This window comes from Parus major, chromosome 4A (assembly GCF_001522545.3).
Source record: "Parus major isolate Abel chromosome 4A, Parus_major1.1, whole genome shotgun sequence".
Taxonomy (NCBI): Eukaryota; Metazoa; Chordata; class Aves; order Passeriformes; family Paridae; genus Parus; species Parus major.
This window is the reverse complement of record NC_031772.1, coordinates 222366-238872: the sequence shown is the minus strand read 5'-3', so window position 1 is coordinate 238872 and position 16507 is coordinate 222366. Positions and strand designations below refer to the sequence as shown.

General features: G+C 42.2%; 1 protein-coding gene and 1 non-coding gene across 2 annotated transcripts; both read left to right on the top strand.

Annotated features, from left to right (window-relative positions):
• The first annotated feature begins 5267 nt into the window (after nucleotides 1–5267).
• Nucleotides 5268–15766, top strand: RBMX (RNA binding motif protein X-linked). Its single transcript, XM_015626282.2, has 9 exons — nucleotides 5268–5363; nucleotides 6573–6702; nucleotides 6896–7002; nucleotides 12415–12586; nucleotides 13653–13769; nucleotides 14125–14239; nucleotides 14356–14481; nucleotides 14573–14661; nucleotides 15165–15766. Exons 2-9 carry the CDS (start codon nucleotides 6594–6596, stop codon nucleotides 15470–15472), a joined length of 1143 nt encoding a protein of 380 aa, XP_015481768.1. The 5' UTR covers nucleotides 5268–5363; nucleotides 6573–6593; the 3' UTR covers nucleotides 15473–15766.
• LOC117244392 lies at nucleotides 6750–6822 on the top strand. Its single transcript, XR_004497361.1, has one exon. It is a non-coding gene; the product is annotated as a small nucleolar RNA SNORD61 (small nucleolar RNA).
• Nucleotides 15767–16507: the final 741 nt, after the last annotated feature.

Here is a 16507-nt window from a genome sequence, read left to right as displayed (position 1 = left end):
CGCCACAGACCAAGGGGGATCGGCTTCCTACTGCCAGAGGTCGGGGGCTAGATGGGATACTGGGGAGAAATTCTTCCCTAGGAAGGTGTGGGGCCCTGGCGCAGGTTGCATAGAGAAGCTGCGGATGTCCTATCACTGGAAATGTTGATTGAAAGGGGCTTGGAGTATCCTGGTCTAGGGGAAGGTGTCTCTGCCCATGGCGGGCGGGGTGAGAGTGGTGAAATCAAGTGATCTTCAAAGTCCTTTCCAACTCAAACCATTCTGGGATTCGATGATACCAGAATCTCTTTGAAGGTTTTAGCCCCCAGCAAAAGTGCACAGAACTAATTACGTTGGGAAATACCTCTGAGATCATCGAGTTTAACACAGGACCTAACACCACAATGTCAATCAGACCATGGCACTAGGTTTTACGTCCAGTCTTCGCTTAAATACCCTCAGGGACAGTGATTCCACCACCTCCCTTGGCAGCATATTCCAATGTTGAAATACCCTTTCTGTGAAGAAATTTGTGCTAATGTCCAACCTCAACCTCTCCCTGCAGACTTGAGTCTACATCTTCTCATTCTGTCACTTTCTACCAGAGACCAGTCAGACCTTCTTCACCTGGCTACACCCTCCTTTCAGGGAGTTGTAGAGAGTGAGTGAGAAAGGCCTAAGTCAGATATTACCAGCTCAGAAATTAGGGGTGGAAATCTAAGTTTTCATACAGCAATCTGGAAGAATTCTATTTAGTGGGGTTTTTTTGATGCAGCCTGTGATGCTTGCAGGTACAGCACAGCCTCTTGGTACAACACAGTCACAGTGGTGCCACAAACGTGATGCTAAGTTCCAGGGTCACCTGTTCAGGTGGCAATGGCAGGAGCAGTCCTTTGGGACAGCTGCAAAAGCTGTCTGAGGAGCCCGGTAAGTACAAGTGATAGCTGCAAGCCCATCTCTGTGCGGCCATGGCAGGATGGGTGCTCACAGCTGTCAGAGACATTGTGCTAAAGGCATTGCTGTCAATACTGGGTAGCAAACACCTCAATCTTTCTATATTTCCCATTTCGGCAAGCTGTTGCCACTCTTGTTTCCAGACCATGACACTATATTTGTGTTACCCTGTAAAACATCCATGTCCAGTAATTTTAACCAATTCATTAATCCGATCAAATCAAAGTGAATTGCCCTTCACAGGAAAAAGAATAAGGGATGCACAGGAATTCTCATGTCTCTTCAGCTGAGCCTGGGAATTAGAGTTGTCATTTCAGGCAGCTCCAGCTATGTCTTAGGGACCTGTGATCCACCTTGCATTGCTAAACTGAAAGGAGCCACAATGAGATCCCAAATAGGTGATTTGGGAGAAGCACATTAAGGAATTCTCATTTAGAAATGGTTTACAAAGAAACAATTATTTTGTGCTGTTCTCATCTACTCTAGTTTGAGTCTTACAGAGGAAAATCCCTGAATTTCTATGAATACTTATCAACTGACAATGCCTAGAGAATTACTCTATGTTATAAAACTATTAAACTGCTTTTTCAGTTATTAGTTTTTGATTGCATATCAAGAGTGGATTACATTCCTCTTTTTATTAATTCTGAATGAGTCTTTTATGATCAGATTATTTAGTTATTCATTAGTCCTCATCCCTCAGGTCTCCTAAACTCTTTATCCAGTTTAAGACCTGTCTTGGTTTGAAAAGACTTATGTTTGCAGGAGCTTCCCTTGAAGTGGAAAAAGTAAACCTCCTCCCTCTGAATTATTATAATTTTGAAATTAACAGGCTCTCAGGCAAAGACATGGGAGTAATAGTTCTTTACTAGTATGTGTAAATAAAAAAACCCTACAACTTAATAGGAAAATTAAAATTAAATATAGCAGTACAAAAACCACTGACTGAGTCAGGGTACAACATGATACCCTGTTGGTCAGGGTGTTGGTAGCAATCTGATTAAATGATGGCTGCAGTCCTCCTGGAGTGACAGATGTGGTTCTGTTGCAGGTCACTCTGTTGAGTGACCCTGTAGAAGGGTGTAGTTTTCCTCTGAACGTCCAGGGGTGGTATAGATGGGTCCAGTCTCTCCTCTGGGAATCCAGTGGAGAAACGCTGCCTGTGGTGTTCCAAGTCTCAGGTTGTATTTAAGTATGACTGTTTGGCTCCTCCCCCTGGGTGGAGCATTTCACAATGGGATGATGTAATTTTATCAGTTATGCAGCGAGACTCAATGGCCCATTATCAGAAGAGATCCCCCTGATCTTATGAGGCATGGGTGTGCTGCCCCACCTGTTTTTAACAGATGGTAATAGAATACATACTTTCGGTTGCATCTTCCATTGCAGCCTAAGACAAAACCAAAGCATAATGAACTTGGTAAGAGGCCAATATGTTTGATAAAAATATGCGGCATGGTACAAGGGACATCCAAAACACTTTGCATGCAAAAGTGTGCAGTGTAAATTCAACTACATTGATAAAACATCCAGGGATTCATTTGAATAACATTTTAGTTTAAAGCTATCACAAAAATCCATAAATTATTGCTCTCGTGGAATGTTGTCTACCTTTCCCATCTACTCAGCTCATTTTAATGTTATCAATGAGAAGGCAGGAAGAGATCACCTTATATGTATGTGGGTTTGTAAGTAACATACTTGTAACATACTTAATTGCATTTCTTCTGCTCTCAAAAATGTGATAATGCAAGGGCAAGTATATCTATGCTGGTTAGGGAGCAACTGTCCTCTGTGTAAAGGTTGGTAAAGTTTTCCCGATCAGTTTCCCCAACTGTCCTATCCAAGTCTGTTTCATATTCCATAGGGTCCAATATAGGATCTCTTATTACTACTTAATTTCCTATCAGAAAATTCAAAGTTGAAAGGTCATCTGCAAAAGAAAATTTCATTGCTCTTCGGCCTTGAACTTTTTACTGAAGAGTAATTATTTTCAATTCAGACTGTAGTTTGTTCCCGGATGATTTCCGTAATTTTTCTTCTAAAATTCAAAATTACAGGGGAAAAAAAAAAAGAGTAGGGGAGAGGAAAGAATTTTAAGAATTAAAGAATTATATATCCTCTAATTGTTTAAGATCCTATGGTCTTTGGAGCAAGACCATACATACACTGCATAAGAGTGAGAAATGGTAAAATACTGTTCCAGTTTGCAATGAGGATGCAACTAAGTTTTGCTTAGAAGCCCCATGAAGATACCTTTTAGAACAATGGATGGAAGAATTTGGCCCTGATACAGCATTTATGTTAAAATGCTGTTTCAAATGTCATTGTGTTCTGCTAATCCTGCCTAACTATGTGTAAAGAATGTGTTAACAAAATGTTACCAAAATGAAGCCTGGAGTTATCAATGAAATATTTTACTCTTTTAATCAGAGGAGACAGAAAAAGAGGCTGTTGTTTGCATCTGCTTCTTTTCCAGTTGTGAGACAGCCAATGTATACACTGTGGGTCAGAGAAGCACAGAGACACCCCCCCACCCCCTCCACCCCTTGATGGAGGCCATTTTTGGCATATTTCTTACAGGACTAACAATTTGCTTTAGTTCTCACTATCCATCCCAGGGAGCCTCTGAAATTTTAATTATTTTGTATTGAAACTAGAATTTGAAGCTTTTTTTCATATGATAATTGGATGAGTATCTAGTAATGCCATTCTTCGGTTGAAGCTACATTGATATCACAGGCAGTACCCTCCTACCTCCTTACAAATGTCATCTTTCCCTTTCCCCCTTACAGTAACAGCATCCAGAAACTCTGAGCATCCACACTGGTAAGGTGACATCTTCAAGTACATACTAGAGTTTAGAGTAGTGTTTGAGAGCTCCCCTCCTTTGTGTTCTAAACACATCTATGAGCTAGTCTGAGGCAATGTTGTCTTCTGCTTTCCATGGCACGAACAGCAGCTGAATATCAGTATCTGACAGACTGAAAAACTGAAGATAAGGATAGAGTCTGATGTTCTCTTATCAGAATGTAGCAATTATTCAGCTGTACAACTGTAACAGCACTGGGCAGCGCTCTTAGAGTCCATAAACCCTGTGGCACCTCCCAGAAATGAAGGTCTGGAGAACTGCAAGGGAGAACTTAAAAGACTGTATGGTGATTAGACTGAGTGGCACTAAGAAAACAGGCCTCGATGACTGATTAACATTAGTTTAGATAATACAGGTTCAAAGAATGCAAATTTAGCCAATTTTTTGCATGAGCAGATTTTCTCCTAACTTTTCCCCTATCAGGTTTAGCCAGTCAAAGAAAATCACAGTAGAACTTCATGTATAAGTAATTAACAAATAAGTTAGTTGAACAAAAAAGGCAAAACTTTGTGCCATCAACAATACATTTAATTTTAAACACACTTGTTTAAGGTCACTATTATTCTCCAAGGAAGGGGTGCTGCCATGCACATGTATTGATCACACTAACTAAAATTGCCTTTAAGTCTGTTTTAGCTAACTAAAGGGTTAAGTTTCTGCACAAACTCCAAAGTTAAGCTGATACTACTGTGATTTTCCTTCCAAAGAAGTGATAGACCTGCTGCTTCACAAGATCAGTTAGCACTGGAAAGGACCTCTGGGACATCATCCAATCCAATCCCCCCTATCAAGACAGGTTCACCTGGAGCAGGTGACACAAAATGTCTCCAGCGAGGGACACTCCATGGCCTCACTGGGCAGCTGTTAGAGGATTCTGCTACCCTCAATGCAAAGTTCTTTCTCATGTTAAGGTGGAACTTCTTCTATTTTAGTTTGTGACCATTGTTCCTCATCCTGTCACTGGGCACCACTGAAAAGACTGGCACCATCCTCTTGGCACCTGGCTTTGGGGTATTTATATGCATTAGTGAGATCCCCTCTCATTCTTCTCTTCTCTAGACTGAACAGTCCCAGCTTTCATAGCTCTCCTCTTAAGAAAGATGCTCCTGACATCTAATCATCTTTGTGATGATTACTATCTCCAGTGGCTCCTTTATCGTACTGAGGAGCCCAGAACTAGACACAGCAAAGCACACGGAGCGTCAATCCCTGGGGACCAGGAGCAGCCGGCAAACAAAGCTCTACTCCGCCTTTCCCACGGCCCCCTCCCGCTCTTTGCCCGGTGTTCGCGGTCCCCGGCCCGATCCCCGCTCCTGGCAGGACAGGACTCTCCAGCCCCGGTGTCCGCCGTCCCCAGCGGGCCCCGCTGTGCCCCGACCGCTGCGGGAGCTTCGCGGCAGCCCCGGAGCTGCGGCGGGCCGCGGACGCCCCCTACAGGACTCGGCGCTGCCGCCGCCGCCGCATCCGGGGCTCCGTCCGGCGGATGACGTAAAGCTATAAAGGCCCGCGGCGCCTTTGTTCGCCCCCATTACGCAGTTGCAGATCGGTGCGGGTGGAGGTGAGCGCGGCTGCGGGCTAGGGCTCTGCGGGCGGCACCGCGGGGCGCTGCGGGGACCCACGGCGAAAGGTCCACGGCGTGGGGGCCGCGTGGCGCGGCGGAGTGGAGGCGCGGCGGAGCCGGGCCCGCCCCGCAGTTCCTCCCTGCCCGGCCCCGGTTAGGGCTGCGGGACCCGCGCGGTTGCGGTGGGGCAAGGAGGGTCCCAGAGCCGTGAGGCGCGGTGTCCGCCATTTTAGGTGTGGGGGTTTCTCAGCATCCCGGGGGAGGGCGAAGGGGGCACGGGGGGAGCGCCGCGCCGATGTGCCCGGACGAGGCTGAGTCGCGCGGTGGGGGAGCGCCGCGGAGGCCGCCGGGCGCGGGGACGGAGCGGAGTCGCTGCCAGAAGCGGCCGCCATTTTGTTGCGGTGCCTGAGCCCGGGGAGGGTCTGACGCCCCCCTGCTCCCCGTGCCCCGGAGCGCGGCTGAACCGGGGCCCCCTGCGGCCCGGCTCAGCTCCACCGCGGCTTCCTCGAGGGTGCTCTGTCTGCGCTCCCGTGTGTGCCGGAGCTGGCGCGGGCCTTCCCGCCATCGTGCTGGAGACACGCGGGCAGCGCTTGTCCACAGGCGCCGGGCGGCCTGCCAGGCACGAAGAGGTTTGGCTTTGTCTAAGGCTTTTGGGCTTTTTTTTCTTTTTAAGCCCTTCCGCCCCCGCGGCTGTAGTTATGGCATTGCTGTGTAGAAGTGCAGCGGTGGTCTGGTGTCTGCTCAGTCTCACATGTTGTGTAGGCCAGGACTTTAGCATAGGCTCCGTGTACTTCACATAGTACAAAGAATGGGCTTCATTTAGAAGTACCTCGACATACTAAGTAAATGACTTGAAACGTCCATGATTTAAAGTTAAGGTGTGCTAGGATTGCCATCCAGGGCAAAAAGATGTGGAAGAGTTTTCACATTCACCAATATTGCTTCATTTTGACAGTGCTTTGTTCCACTATTCGAAGTTCTATTTAATGTCTTCTAAGTAAGCTATATAACGTGAAGAAGTAACTAGTAATTCTACTTGCTTCTATTATAAAAAGTTGTAATTAATGGTTTTTATACCTCATGTTTCTTACTTAGCATGTGTCTGAAGAAAATTTGCATGCACTTTTGAGAATAGAAGTCATTTATATACCATGAAGTTTCTATTGCAGTCTGATATTTTGTTAATAATGGCCTCGTTCTTTTTAGTAGGTCATTTACAGAATCAAAATGGTTGAAGCAGATCGTCCTGGGAAGCTGTTCATAGGGGGCCTGAACACAGAGACTAATGAGAAAGCCCTTGAGGCTGTATTCGGCAAATATGGACGCATTGTGGAAGGTAAAGAGAACTTTTCTTAGGTGATAATAGTAAAAACAAACAACATAGCTGTGATGACTTTTTTGGCGTTGATCATCTGAAATGATGGCGCTTACATGTCCTCTAAGAAGTTCTGAGCTTAAAAGGTTAAATAAAGGTTAAGTGTTCTTTACAGGGAATGACAGGGAAGGCTGATGTGACTTTGTTTCTGCAGTCCTTTTGATGAAAGATCGGGAAACAAACAAGTCCAGAGGATTTGCGTTCGTCACATTTGAGAGTCCAGCAGATGCAAAAGATGCTGCCAGAGATATGAATGGAAAGGTAGGAGTTAAGATCAATTATATGTTGCATTTGCTACTGACCAGGACAATTAATCTTTGGGGTAAATCAACTGGTAATAAACGCTTGAAAGAGACTAGATTAGAAGATTGTGGAGACAAGTCGTAACTTCAAATTTGACAAAATGTCTCTGTCTCCATGAAGCTGAAATCTGTTCCTTCTGTTCTTAGATCTGGCAGTAGAAAATGAAGTCTGACTGGTAGTCAGCTACACTCTTTTCTTATTCCTTAATGAGTGATGGAGGGCTTTTCAGCAATCAGCTCTTCATTCTTGCATGTTTCAATAATGATTTTTGGGTTGAATTTTTCTTTCTGATAATATTTGAATGCAATACTTTGTAAATTATACCTCAGGGAAGTGACTTGCCTGAAAATTATTAACGGTTCCCTTAACATGGGTTGACTGTGACTTCCCTTGAGTGCTGGAGCATTGATGAGCTATCTGGTATTCTGTGGATAATCTCCTACATTTGTGACTTGCATTATTGATCTGCTTGGTGTGTGTGAGGGGCATCTTTCCAGTTAATGTGCAATGGATTTTCAGTTAGCTGTCAACTGAATCTTTTTGTTCATACCCTGAAGTGCAATGCTCTAGCTTCAAGAGAAATAAGAAGTGGAATGTTTTTAAAAATAAAAATACAGGAATTTGCAGCACAAGTTCCAAGATAATATCAGGATAGTTTGTCAAAGAATTGTAGGCTGCTATAATCTGTGTCTGTTGTGGCACATGTTTGGAAAGGTAGATGTAAGTCGGCAATTCTTTGGTCAACAGCTGCTTTTCTTCAAAGGGGTGTTGTCTCTTCAGGGAGTGAAAGCATCTCGGGTCACTTGAATTACAGACTTTGGTTTTCCATGCATTATCTGAATGGTTGTGTTGAGGTCATACTGCACTGGCCTTGTAAGCAGTGCCTCTTTAGATGCCATTCAAGTAAAGTGAAGAAACATTGAGTGATTGTGGTTAATTGACATTTGAGACTTTGATATATTTGTTTTGTTAGTATAAGAAGTGAAATGAAAGAAAAATGTCAGTTATTCCAGTCAGTAAATAAAAGTACTTTAGGAATAAGAAAATTACCTTGGTGTAGTGCTCATTCACGCAAATAGTAAAACCTCTTGTATTTGTATTGTAGCAAGCTATATGTTATAGAAGGACAGTGTCTTTTCTACTCATACTGATGTTCATACTGCTTCATGACAACCTTACCACAATTAGGGTTACTTTCTTTGGAGACTTCCTTTTTAAACAAGCTAGTAGTTTTGTTAAGGCAGAGAGTGGCAAATTCAGGTGATGTTCTTTCTATACCAGCCTAAACATCTGTCAAGGTGCTTCTTTTATCAAATTTTATTTCTCCACTGTCTAGTTTGCCACAGTTCTGAAGACTTGTTTACTGCTGTGCTTAAATACTTTATTTTCTCTGAAACGGTCATTGAACCCTCACATAAGGTAATTTCAAGGACCAGTAGGCAATTGTCAGACTGGAGGGAACTCAGTCACTAATGTACCTGTTTGTGGAGTGCAGCTTGCAAATCAGAATCCCTCTGAAAATAATCATCAGCTGTTCTACATCTTGAATGTTGTGGCATGTGTTTGGTCACATTGGAAACATTTGGGAGACTTGGTAAAGTAGCTAAATGAGACAATGTTTGTGGCTGAGGTTATGTCTGCTTGTTCTGGAATGCAAAATCTGCATTCCTGTCAAGATATGCTAGAAGAATGGCCTTGTGGATCATCTTTCTCATGGGTTTGTCTTCATTATAAATCCAGAAGTACCTTCTTCTGCTTTGAAATTAGAACAGCAAGTAGTGTATGAAAAGAACATCCTCAAATGGGATTGGCCTAGAATGTCCTCTCATCCAGTTTGCTTTGACCATGGATATGAAAGATTTTCACAAGTTGGGCTCTCATTCTCATCTTCAGAATGCCTTCTGGACAAAAGGTACTGCTTGGTATTCCAAAAAGACTCTGCCTTCAAGGTCTGAGGAAGAGAGTGTTCAAGGCCTGGTGTGAGAAGAGGTAATTGTCATAAATCACAACTTGGAAGGTTTCTTTGTCCGTTTGGAAAAGATGGATTGTCATATTCTCAAGATTTTAATGCACTTGAGAAACAGCAGCAGAAGCACTGTGCAGACCAATTCAAGCAGTCTGTAGAGAGTTAGGTGATCTGTCTCACCGGGGGAAGAGTTCTGCATTGCCTGTCTGTTGCTCATTCTGTCATCTCAAAGGAATTTCAAGTTGTAGCCAGTGGAAGAGGCTGATTCCAACAGATTCTGCAATAATGAGTTTGCATTTGATTTTTTATTTTGCAAATGTTTATGAAAATGTATCCAGAGTTCTGCACCAATTTGGGTGAGGGGTAATACATGAACAGCTTTATTTCATTCTATATTGGGACAAACACAGACTAGTACAAGCTTGCTTGTTGAAGATTAGTGTGTCCTGCAGAATGAGAGCAGGAAATATTTTAGAGCTGGGATGGAGACTTCACACTTCAATTACTTTTTCTACTTAATTGAATAAATACTGTTGTGTCTGAGCAGTGCGAAAGAAGTTCTTTATACCAGCTTAGCAGCCTTCCTTAAGAATAATCATAATTCATGGCAGTCAAGTCTACATCCTGATGCCACAAAATGCACGTGCTTACCTGGACATAAGTGTGGATACTCCCAGGTCTGTAGTGGTTGTTTGGTGCAGTGGACTGTTCTCATGATCTTCTGATTCTGTGTCCTAAAGATGAAATGGATAATTAAAGAGAGAATATGATGACCTTCAGCAAAAGATCAGGACAAACCAAAGATTTAATACCAGTGTAGACCTGCCAAGCCAGCTGGGCTGTGTTAAGAGAATGGAAGCAGATGCTACAATCCCTACAATGTGAACTGCACTCAGCACTACAGAAGGTTGTCTTACTCTTGACAAAAAGTGCTTCCTGTTCTTTGGTAAAGAACTGATACAGTGTACAGAAACTTGGCCTCTTAAGAAATGGATCTTCGTTTCTTGGATATATATGGCAAAAGGAAATGCAGTGTGCCATCAAGGAACGTGGAGAAATGGAGTCATTGCAGCATAAACAGTGAAGTGATCCATTGAAGAGCAAAGCCCTGTGTGGTGTTAGGACCAGCTTCATGCAAGTTATTGTGGCAGTTCCTTTGATTTCTTGCCCCGCTCCCAAAATGATGCAAATTTTATTAATCTTTTCTGCTGAAATGTGGAACAGCTAGCAGGATAGTTCTCTAATTGTGTTTGGTTTAAGTTCCTGGCTCACTTTACAAATCTGTATAGTTTACTCATTCCACACATAGGAGACTTCTCCAAGCTATTACTGTCTTAAATGACCTGTAGCTTAAATTATTTCTGGTTTTTAGCGCCAGGGTAACTTCACTTTCTGGTGCCTACACCATTAAAAATGCTTCTATAACACTCTGATTCAAGGTTATAAAAGCAAACTAATGAGTGTTCATGTTGACAGCTTGTGCTTTGAGCTCATTGAAAAAACGTCCTTGTTCTGAAATGGGTTGTGTGACTTCTTTGTTTGGTGAGACAAGACCTTTGAGCTAAGAAACCATAAAATGTCCCCTCTGCTTTGAAATAGGACTAACTTTGATAAATACCTTCTGGTTAGCAAAAAACTGATCTTGTACATAGTGAAAGGTGTTTCTGCACCTATGGAATAGCTTTTTAAGACTGCTTGTGTAAAGCAGTCTGCAAAGAAACTATCTTTTGCCAAGGTAAGATGCGTAATTACAAGGCAGAAGAAAATTGGAGGAATTACAAGGAAAACTGTACCTCCTTACATAACAGAAATGAGATAACTTAAACCTAGCATCCAGGTTTTCAGAACCCATGCTAGCAGAAGGGGACAGTGTTTGCTTTCTAAACTTAAAACAAGCTGTCAAGAATCTGCCATGAAATCGAGGACAGCAGTGGCCATAGGAAAACTTAAGGCTTTAAGCCCACTGTTTCTGCTTGAGAAGGATGAAACAGATTAATTATGATGGCAAATCAATATGATGCAAACTGAGAGGTTCCAGTCATTAGAGTGACTAATGCTCACTCCTGGGATGTTTCAGTTTGTCATGCCAAAAGGTTATTTTGAGAAGCCTGCCATATGTAAAATATTTAATGAAGTCAAAGCTAAGACCAATTTGATTTTGCTGGTATTTCTTACTCTTTTCCCTCACAATGGATCAAGTTGGACCTGTGTATGTACACACAGGTTTTCAAACAATCACTACAACTCTATGAGGTGGCTAAATACATGCACTGCTACAGCGAATTTTCAGTGCTAGATTTTGATAGAGAACAAAAAGTATTCATTACTTCAATGAAATACTATTAGCAGTGCAGATTAAGACATTACTAGCAGTCATGTTTGTGTTAATTTATTGCAGCAAACAAGTGCAATGAAAAACACTTTCTGTGTGATAATAAGTTGTCATGGCAGAGTTAAATATTTAACTGCTAGAAAAGGCAAATAAACCGTGTTTGCCAGGATAGGCGTGCAGTAACCAAATTTTAGCAGAGCTTGTGATCTTGGTTCTGCTATAGTATCCAAACATAGGATGTCGAAAGATCATACAGAAATTTGATTAATTAGGTTGAGTTACTCAACATGTTACTGCCTGCTCATGTTTGAGGTATATTAGTTGGCTGCAGAGTTCCTGGTGTTTCAGGTCTATGTTCCAAAAAAGCTTCTACTTTTTTCATACCACAAAAAATATAATAAAACCACACAACAGAATCCACAAACAAAAATGCCCCAACTACAAAGCACCTCCCCTGTGGAAAAGCAAATAATAGAGTAAATTGTGACAATCACCTTGATTGAAAACCCAGCTTGAAACACTAGAAAAAAGGGGTGAATTGTCCTACTCAGTCTGCTGTGTAGATGCTGAAATAACATCTAAATACTTCAGTGATCACCGTTTTGTCAGGACGTCAAGAAAATGTGCTAAACGGCCTCCCCATTGCCAGAAATCCCGACTGAAGCTAAGTTACCTTCAGCTTAATCTTGTAACTACACAGGTGCACTCCTAGTTCGGTACAAAAGTACGTGGCAAATGAAAGTAAATTGTAGATCATATATCATGTATCATTTACAGAATAAATGACGTGGGGCTGCCATAATCATTGGACACTTGTGTTTTCACTGAAAGTCCTTTCTGATGCTGCTCTGTGGTTTTTTTTGCCATCAATACCACAAGAATGAAGTACTGTAGAAATTGAAATTAGGCCCAACATGCTGCTGAATACTTGGGGACTAATACTGAAGACTGAAATCAGTTCTAGAGTTGCTCTAACTTATAAAATGGAAGCCCTATAATAGTGAAGCCAGAGGGGCTTGATTTAAGAAATACAAACATGACTGAGCAGTAAGTAAAGCAGCTTCTTCTTTAGTCATTAGATGGGAAGGCAATTAAAGTGGAACAAGCAACCAAGCCATCCTTTGAAAGTGGTGGTAGGCGTGGGCCGCCACCCCCTCCCCGAAGCAGAGGTCCTCCCAGGGGCCTTAGAGGCGCAAGAGGCGGAAGTGGCGCGAGAGGACCACCTTCAAGAGGGAGTCACTTGGGTATGTATTGACCTCTCTCATTATACACTTCGACAACACAAGACAATCTCATTGGAAGATGACAATAATCCTACTGGAAAAAAAAAAAGTCAAACACCTGAATAGTGCACTCCTTGTTCTTTATTAAAATGATGAAATACAGTCTCAGCAGTTTAGTCAAGTTTTTGATTAGGCAAGTACACCTTAAGAAAAGGCTTTCAAATGTGAAGATTCCTTTCTACAGCTAACACTCCACTTGACTTTTGCCTATGAAAGAAAAGCAGAACTCCTGCCATGCACGTGAGAAAGGAAGCTTTCTGGTGTTCAAGTTGAAAAAGTGATTCTCTACCACCAGGGGAAAGGGAACTGCCTTTCATTCTTTACTAGCAAGAGGTCTAAACTGAGAAAATCGTAGGTCTGATCCTTCTAGATCAGAGTGAGTGTTAGGGCAGCTAAACCTTGTTTGTTGAGTTGAAGCTTTCTAAAGTGTAAGGATAGTACATTACTTGATACTGGACATTCATTAAGATACAGGTATTTATTCAGACTTTCAGTATCAAAACTCACTTAAAAGAACTAGAAAGCAGTATCTGAGATATAACAGTAAAAGCTGTAATGCAGAAAAAAAAACCCTGGAAACAGTGAAACATCTGTCTTGAAGAGTCTGTGTAGTAGGTTCTGCAGACTCAGTAGTACCTCTGTTCCCTCTCTGTAGGCTCTTTTCTAGTACATCTTCCCAGGTGGCTCTTGTCTTCTGAGAACAGTAACTTGTTAAGCATTTAAGCTGTGACTGATTACAGATATCAGCTGTCTTTTTCCCTTGTGTCACACCCTGTAGCTTTTGGATAAGTTCTAAAAGACAGTTCTTGACAGGAATTTGGGTTGTGGAAGGTTTGGCTCTCAATTCTGCCAGTAGCATTTAACAGAGGCTAGAAGACAAGAGAAGGCTTTGAGGTCTAGTTTAAGAGGTTTTCTGTTGCTCATGTAGTGGTAATAATGGCACCTTTAGGTCGACATAGTTCAGGCTTTAGGATAATGCAGGTGAGTATCACAGAAATAATAATTGGTTCATGGCTTATCCTTCTAGGGTCTTCTCGAGGGCCACTTCCCATGAAGAGAGGTCCACCTCCACGAAGTGGAGGCCCTCCGCCTAAAAGATCTGCACCTTCAGGACCAGTGCGTAGCAGTAGTATGGGAGGAAGAGGTAAGGGCTTCCTGACTAAATTAGTTGCTTGGTCAGCTGTAGCACCTTAGTCTTCCCTTAGGAACTGGTGCAAATCATTGACTCGAACTTCAGTCATCTGTGGGATAGTGTATTGTTTTTCTAATCTTTGGTTCTTTTCATACTGATATAATTTTGCATCTGTTGGGAACAGCTTGGTGCAATTTGAATATGTTTCTTCTAGTGCCACTTTAAAACTGTACAAGCAGAAATGTAAAGTGTTCTAAATGTAGGCTCCAGTGACGCTATTAATTGTTTTAAATAGTTTTATGTACTAGCACTTGCCTAGAGTGTTCTGCATGGCTAAATGCTAACTAAATGGACTGTTTCTCTGAAGCTCCTGTGTCACGTGGAAGAGATGGTTACGGTGGTCCTCCGCGCAGAGAGCCAATGCCATCACGGAGAGATGTCTACATGTCTCCAAGAGACGATGGCTATAGCACTAAAGACGGGTAAATTCTTATGCTGTTTTATAGTAGTGAAGTGTTTTTTGTTTGGAGAGGGATCTTGATTCCAGACCTTTTTTGGCAAGATGTATGGCTGACATCTCAGTTTTTGTTCTTTGTAGTTATTCAAGCAGAGATTATCCCAGTTCCAGGGATACCCGGGACTACGCACCACCTCCCCGAGACTATGCATATCGTGATTATGGTCATTCCAGTTCACGTGATGAATACCCCTCCAGGGGCTATAGGTACCTACTGTTGGAGTTTTCTCCCTGTCACTTTATTCTTGCTGTGATGTTAGTGATTTGTACTAAGTCTTAGTAGTCTTTCTTCCTATAGTGATCGTGATGGATACGGTGGTGGACGTGACAGAGACTACTCGGATCATCCAAGTGGAGGTTCCTACCGAGATTCATATGAGAGTTATGGTAAGGATCCATTTTGAGGATCATAAAAATGTACAGGTGTCATGAAATGTGACTTGGACTAGGTTGCTTGTGTTTTAGGGGGAAGTGGCACACTTTTTTTCCCCTACAGTGAAAGTGCAGTTGTTGGTTATCATTTGATCATCTTATTAAATAAGCTATAAGCTAAAGAAGCAAAGTCTACAGTTCAGGATGACAGCTGTCTCTGGAAAATATGGCTGAGTTTCTTCTGTAAAATAACAAGCTATTTTGGAATACCCAGTTAAAGAGCCTGCCTGAATAAACAAACACCGTCTTCATTCCTTCAGAGTCTTTAAATCCACTCACTGCCTGATATGCAATTCCCACTTAAAGTACCGTTAGTGTGACAGATTATATTAAGACCATCTCAATACATATAAAAGAGTAGCAGTAAAATTTTAATACAGCAATTCTGTAAATTCAGATTTGAAATTGTTCTATATAACTTATGGTGTTGCCATATTACCTGACCATTGACCCTGCAGGTAACTCACGTAGTGCTCCACCTGCTCGAGGGCCCCCGCCATCATATGGTGGAAGCAGTCGCTATGATGATTACGGCAGCACACGAGATGGATATGGAAGCCGAGAAAGTTACTCAAGCAGCAGAAGTGATGTCTACTCAAGTGGCCGTGATCGTGTTGGAAGACAAGACAGGGGTCTTCCCCCATCCATGGAAAGGGGCTATCCACCTCCTCGGGATTCTTACAGTAGTTCAAGCCGCGGGGCACCCAGAGGTGGTGGCCGTGGTGGAAGCAGATCCGATAGAGGTGGAGGCAGAAGCAGATACTAAAAACACTCTCAAACTTTTGGACCAAGACAGATTATTTCTCAAATGTGGAAGCTGTTCTATCTTTACTACCAGAGGACTACTAAAAGGAAAAGTTGTTTTTAACCTTTTTTTATTGTTGCCTGTTAAGTTTTCCCCTCCATGACTTTTATGCTTTTGTGAGGAAAAGTTAAAACAATGTTTAATATCATTTCAAAATTGTTAACATTTCTTTCAGAAAGCAGATGTTAAATGTATGAGCTTGAGCTGTGTACTAGTGTTGTAATTTTCAAAGTAAAGTTTCCCTGAAATGCCACACTTCCATCTGATTTTCGTCATGAATGGAACAAGCTGTTCTTACGATCTTCTGCACAACATCCAACCATCTAACATGGAGATGGATTGTTCTACATGTTCAGCATTTCATTCTCAAAGTATTGCTTGTGATTTGGAGGGTGGTGGGGATGATACCACATAAAGCTCAGTTGTGCCTAGAGTTTCAAGTCACAGTATTCCCAGTACAAAATGCCGTCAGATCCTTGTGTAAACAAAAATAGAGGATTTCATTCACTTAAGCCAAAAAAGCAAGTGGATAATACTATATTCTGCCTTCCTACTGTTTCATGGGGAGCTTAAAAAGATCTCCCCTCCAAAAAAATCATGTTAATGTAAGTCAGCTACAAAATACTGTTAAACAGCAAACCACAAACCATTGACCAATTCCATCAAAGAAGCTGCAAAAGGATGCTTACTCATACTGTTTCAAATTTTTGCAACTCTGTAGTGTTTCACTTTTAAAGGAACATCTTTGATTCCAAAGGAGAAAGTAAGATAAGCAAAGAAGTCTTTCTCTCCAACTTCTCAAAGGCTTATGGCTTCCTAAAATAAGTGAATCTTTCAGCATTCCACAGCTGATTAAGAGCATCAAATGCCTGTGAAACAGCAAAGATGGTAAGCAAAGCAAACTAGTTTTTCAGTCTAAATCAAAATTGAAACAAGTTACCTTCTTCTAGTACAGTAAGACCAGCTGCATGTCATGGCAACGGAAGTGCTGCCTAG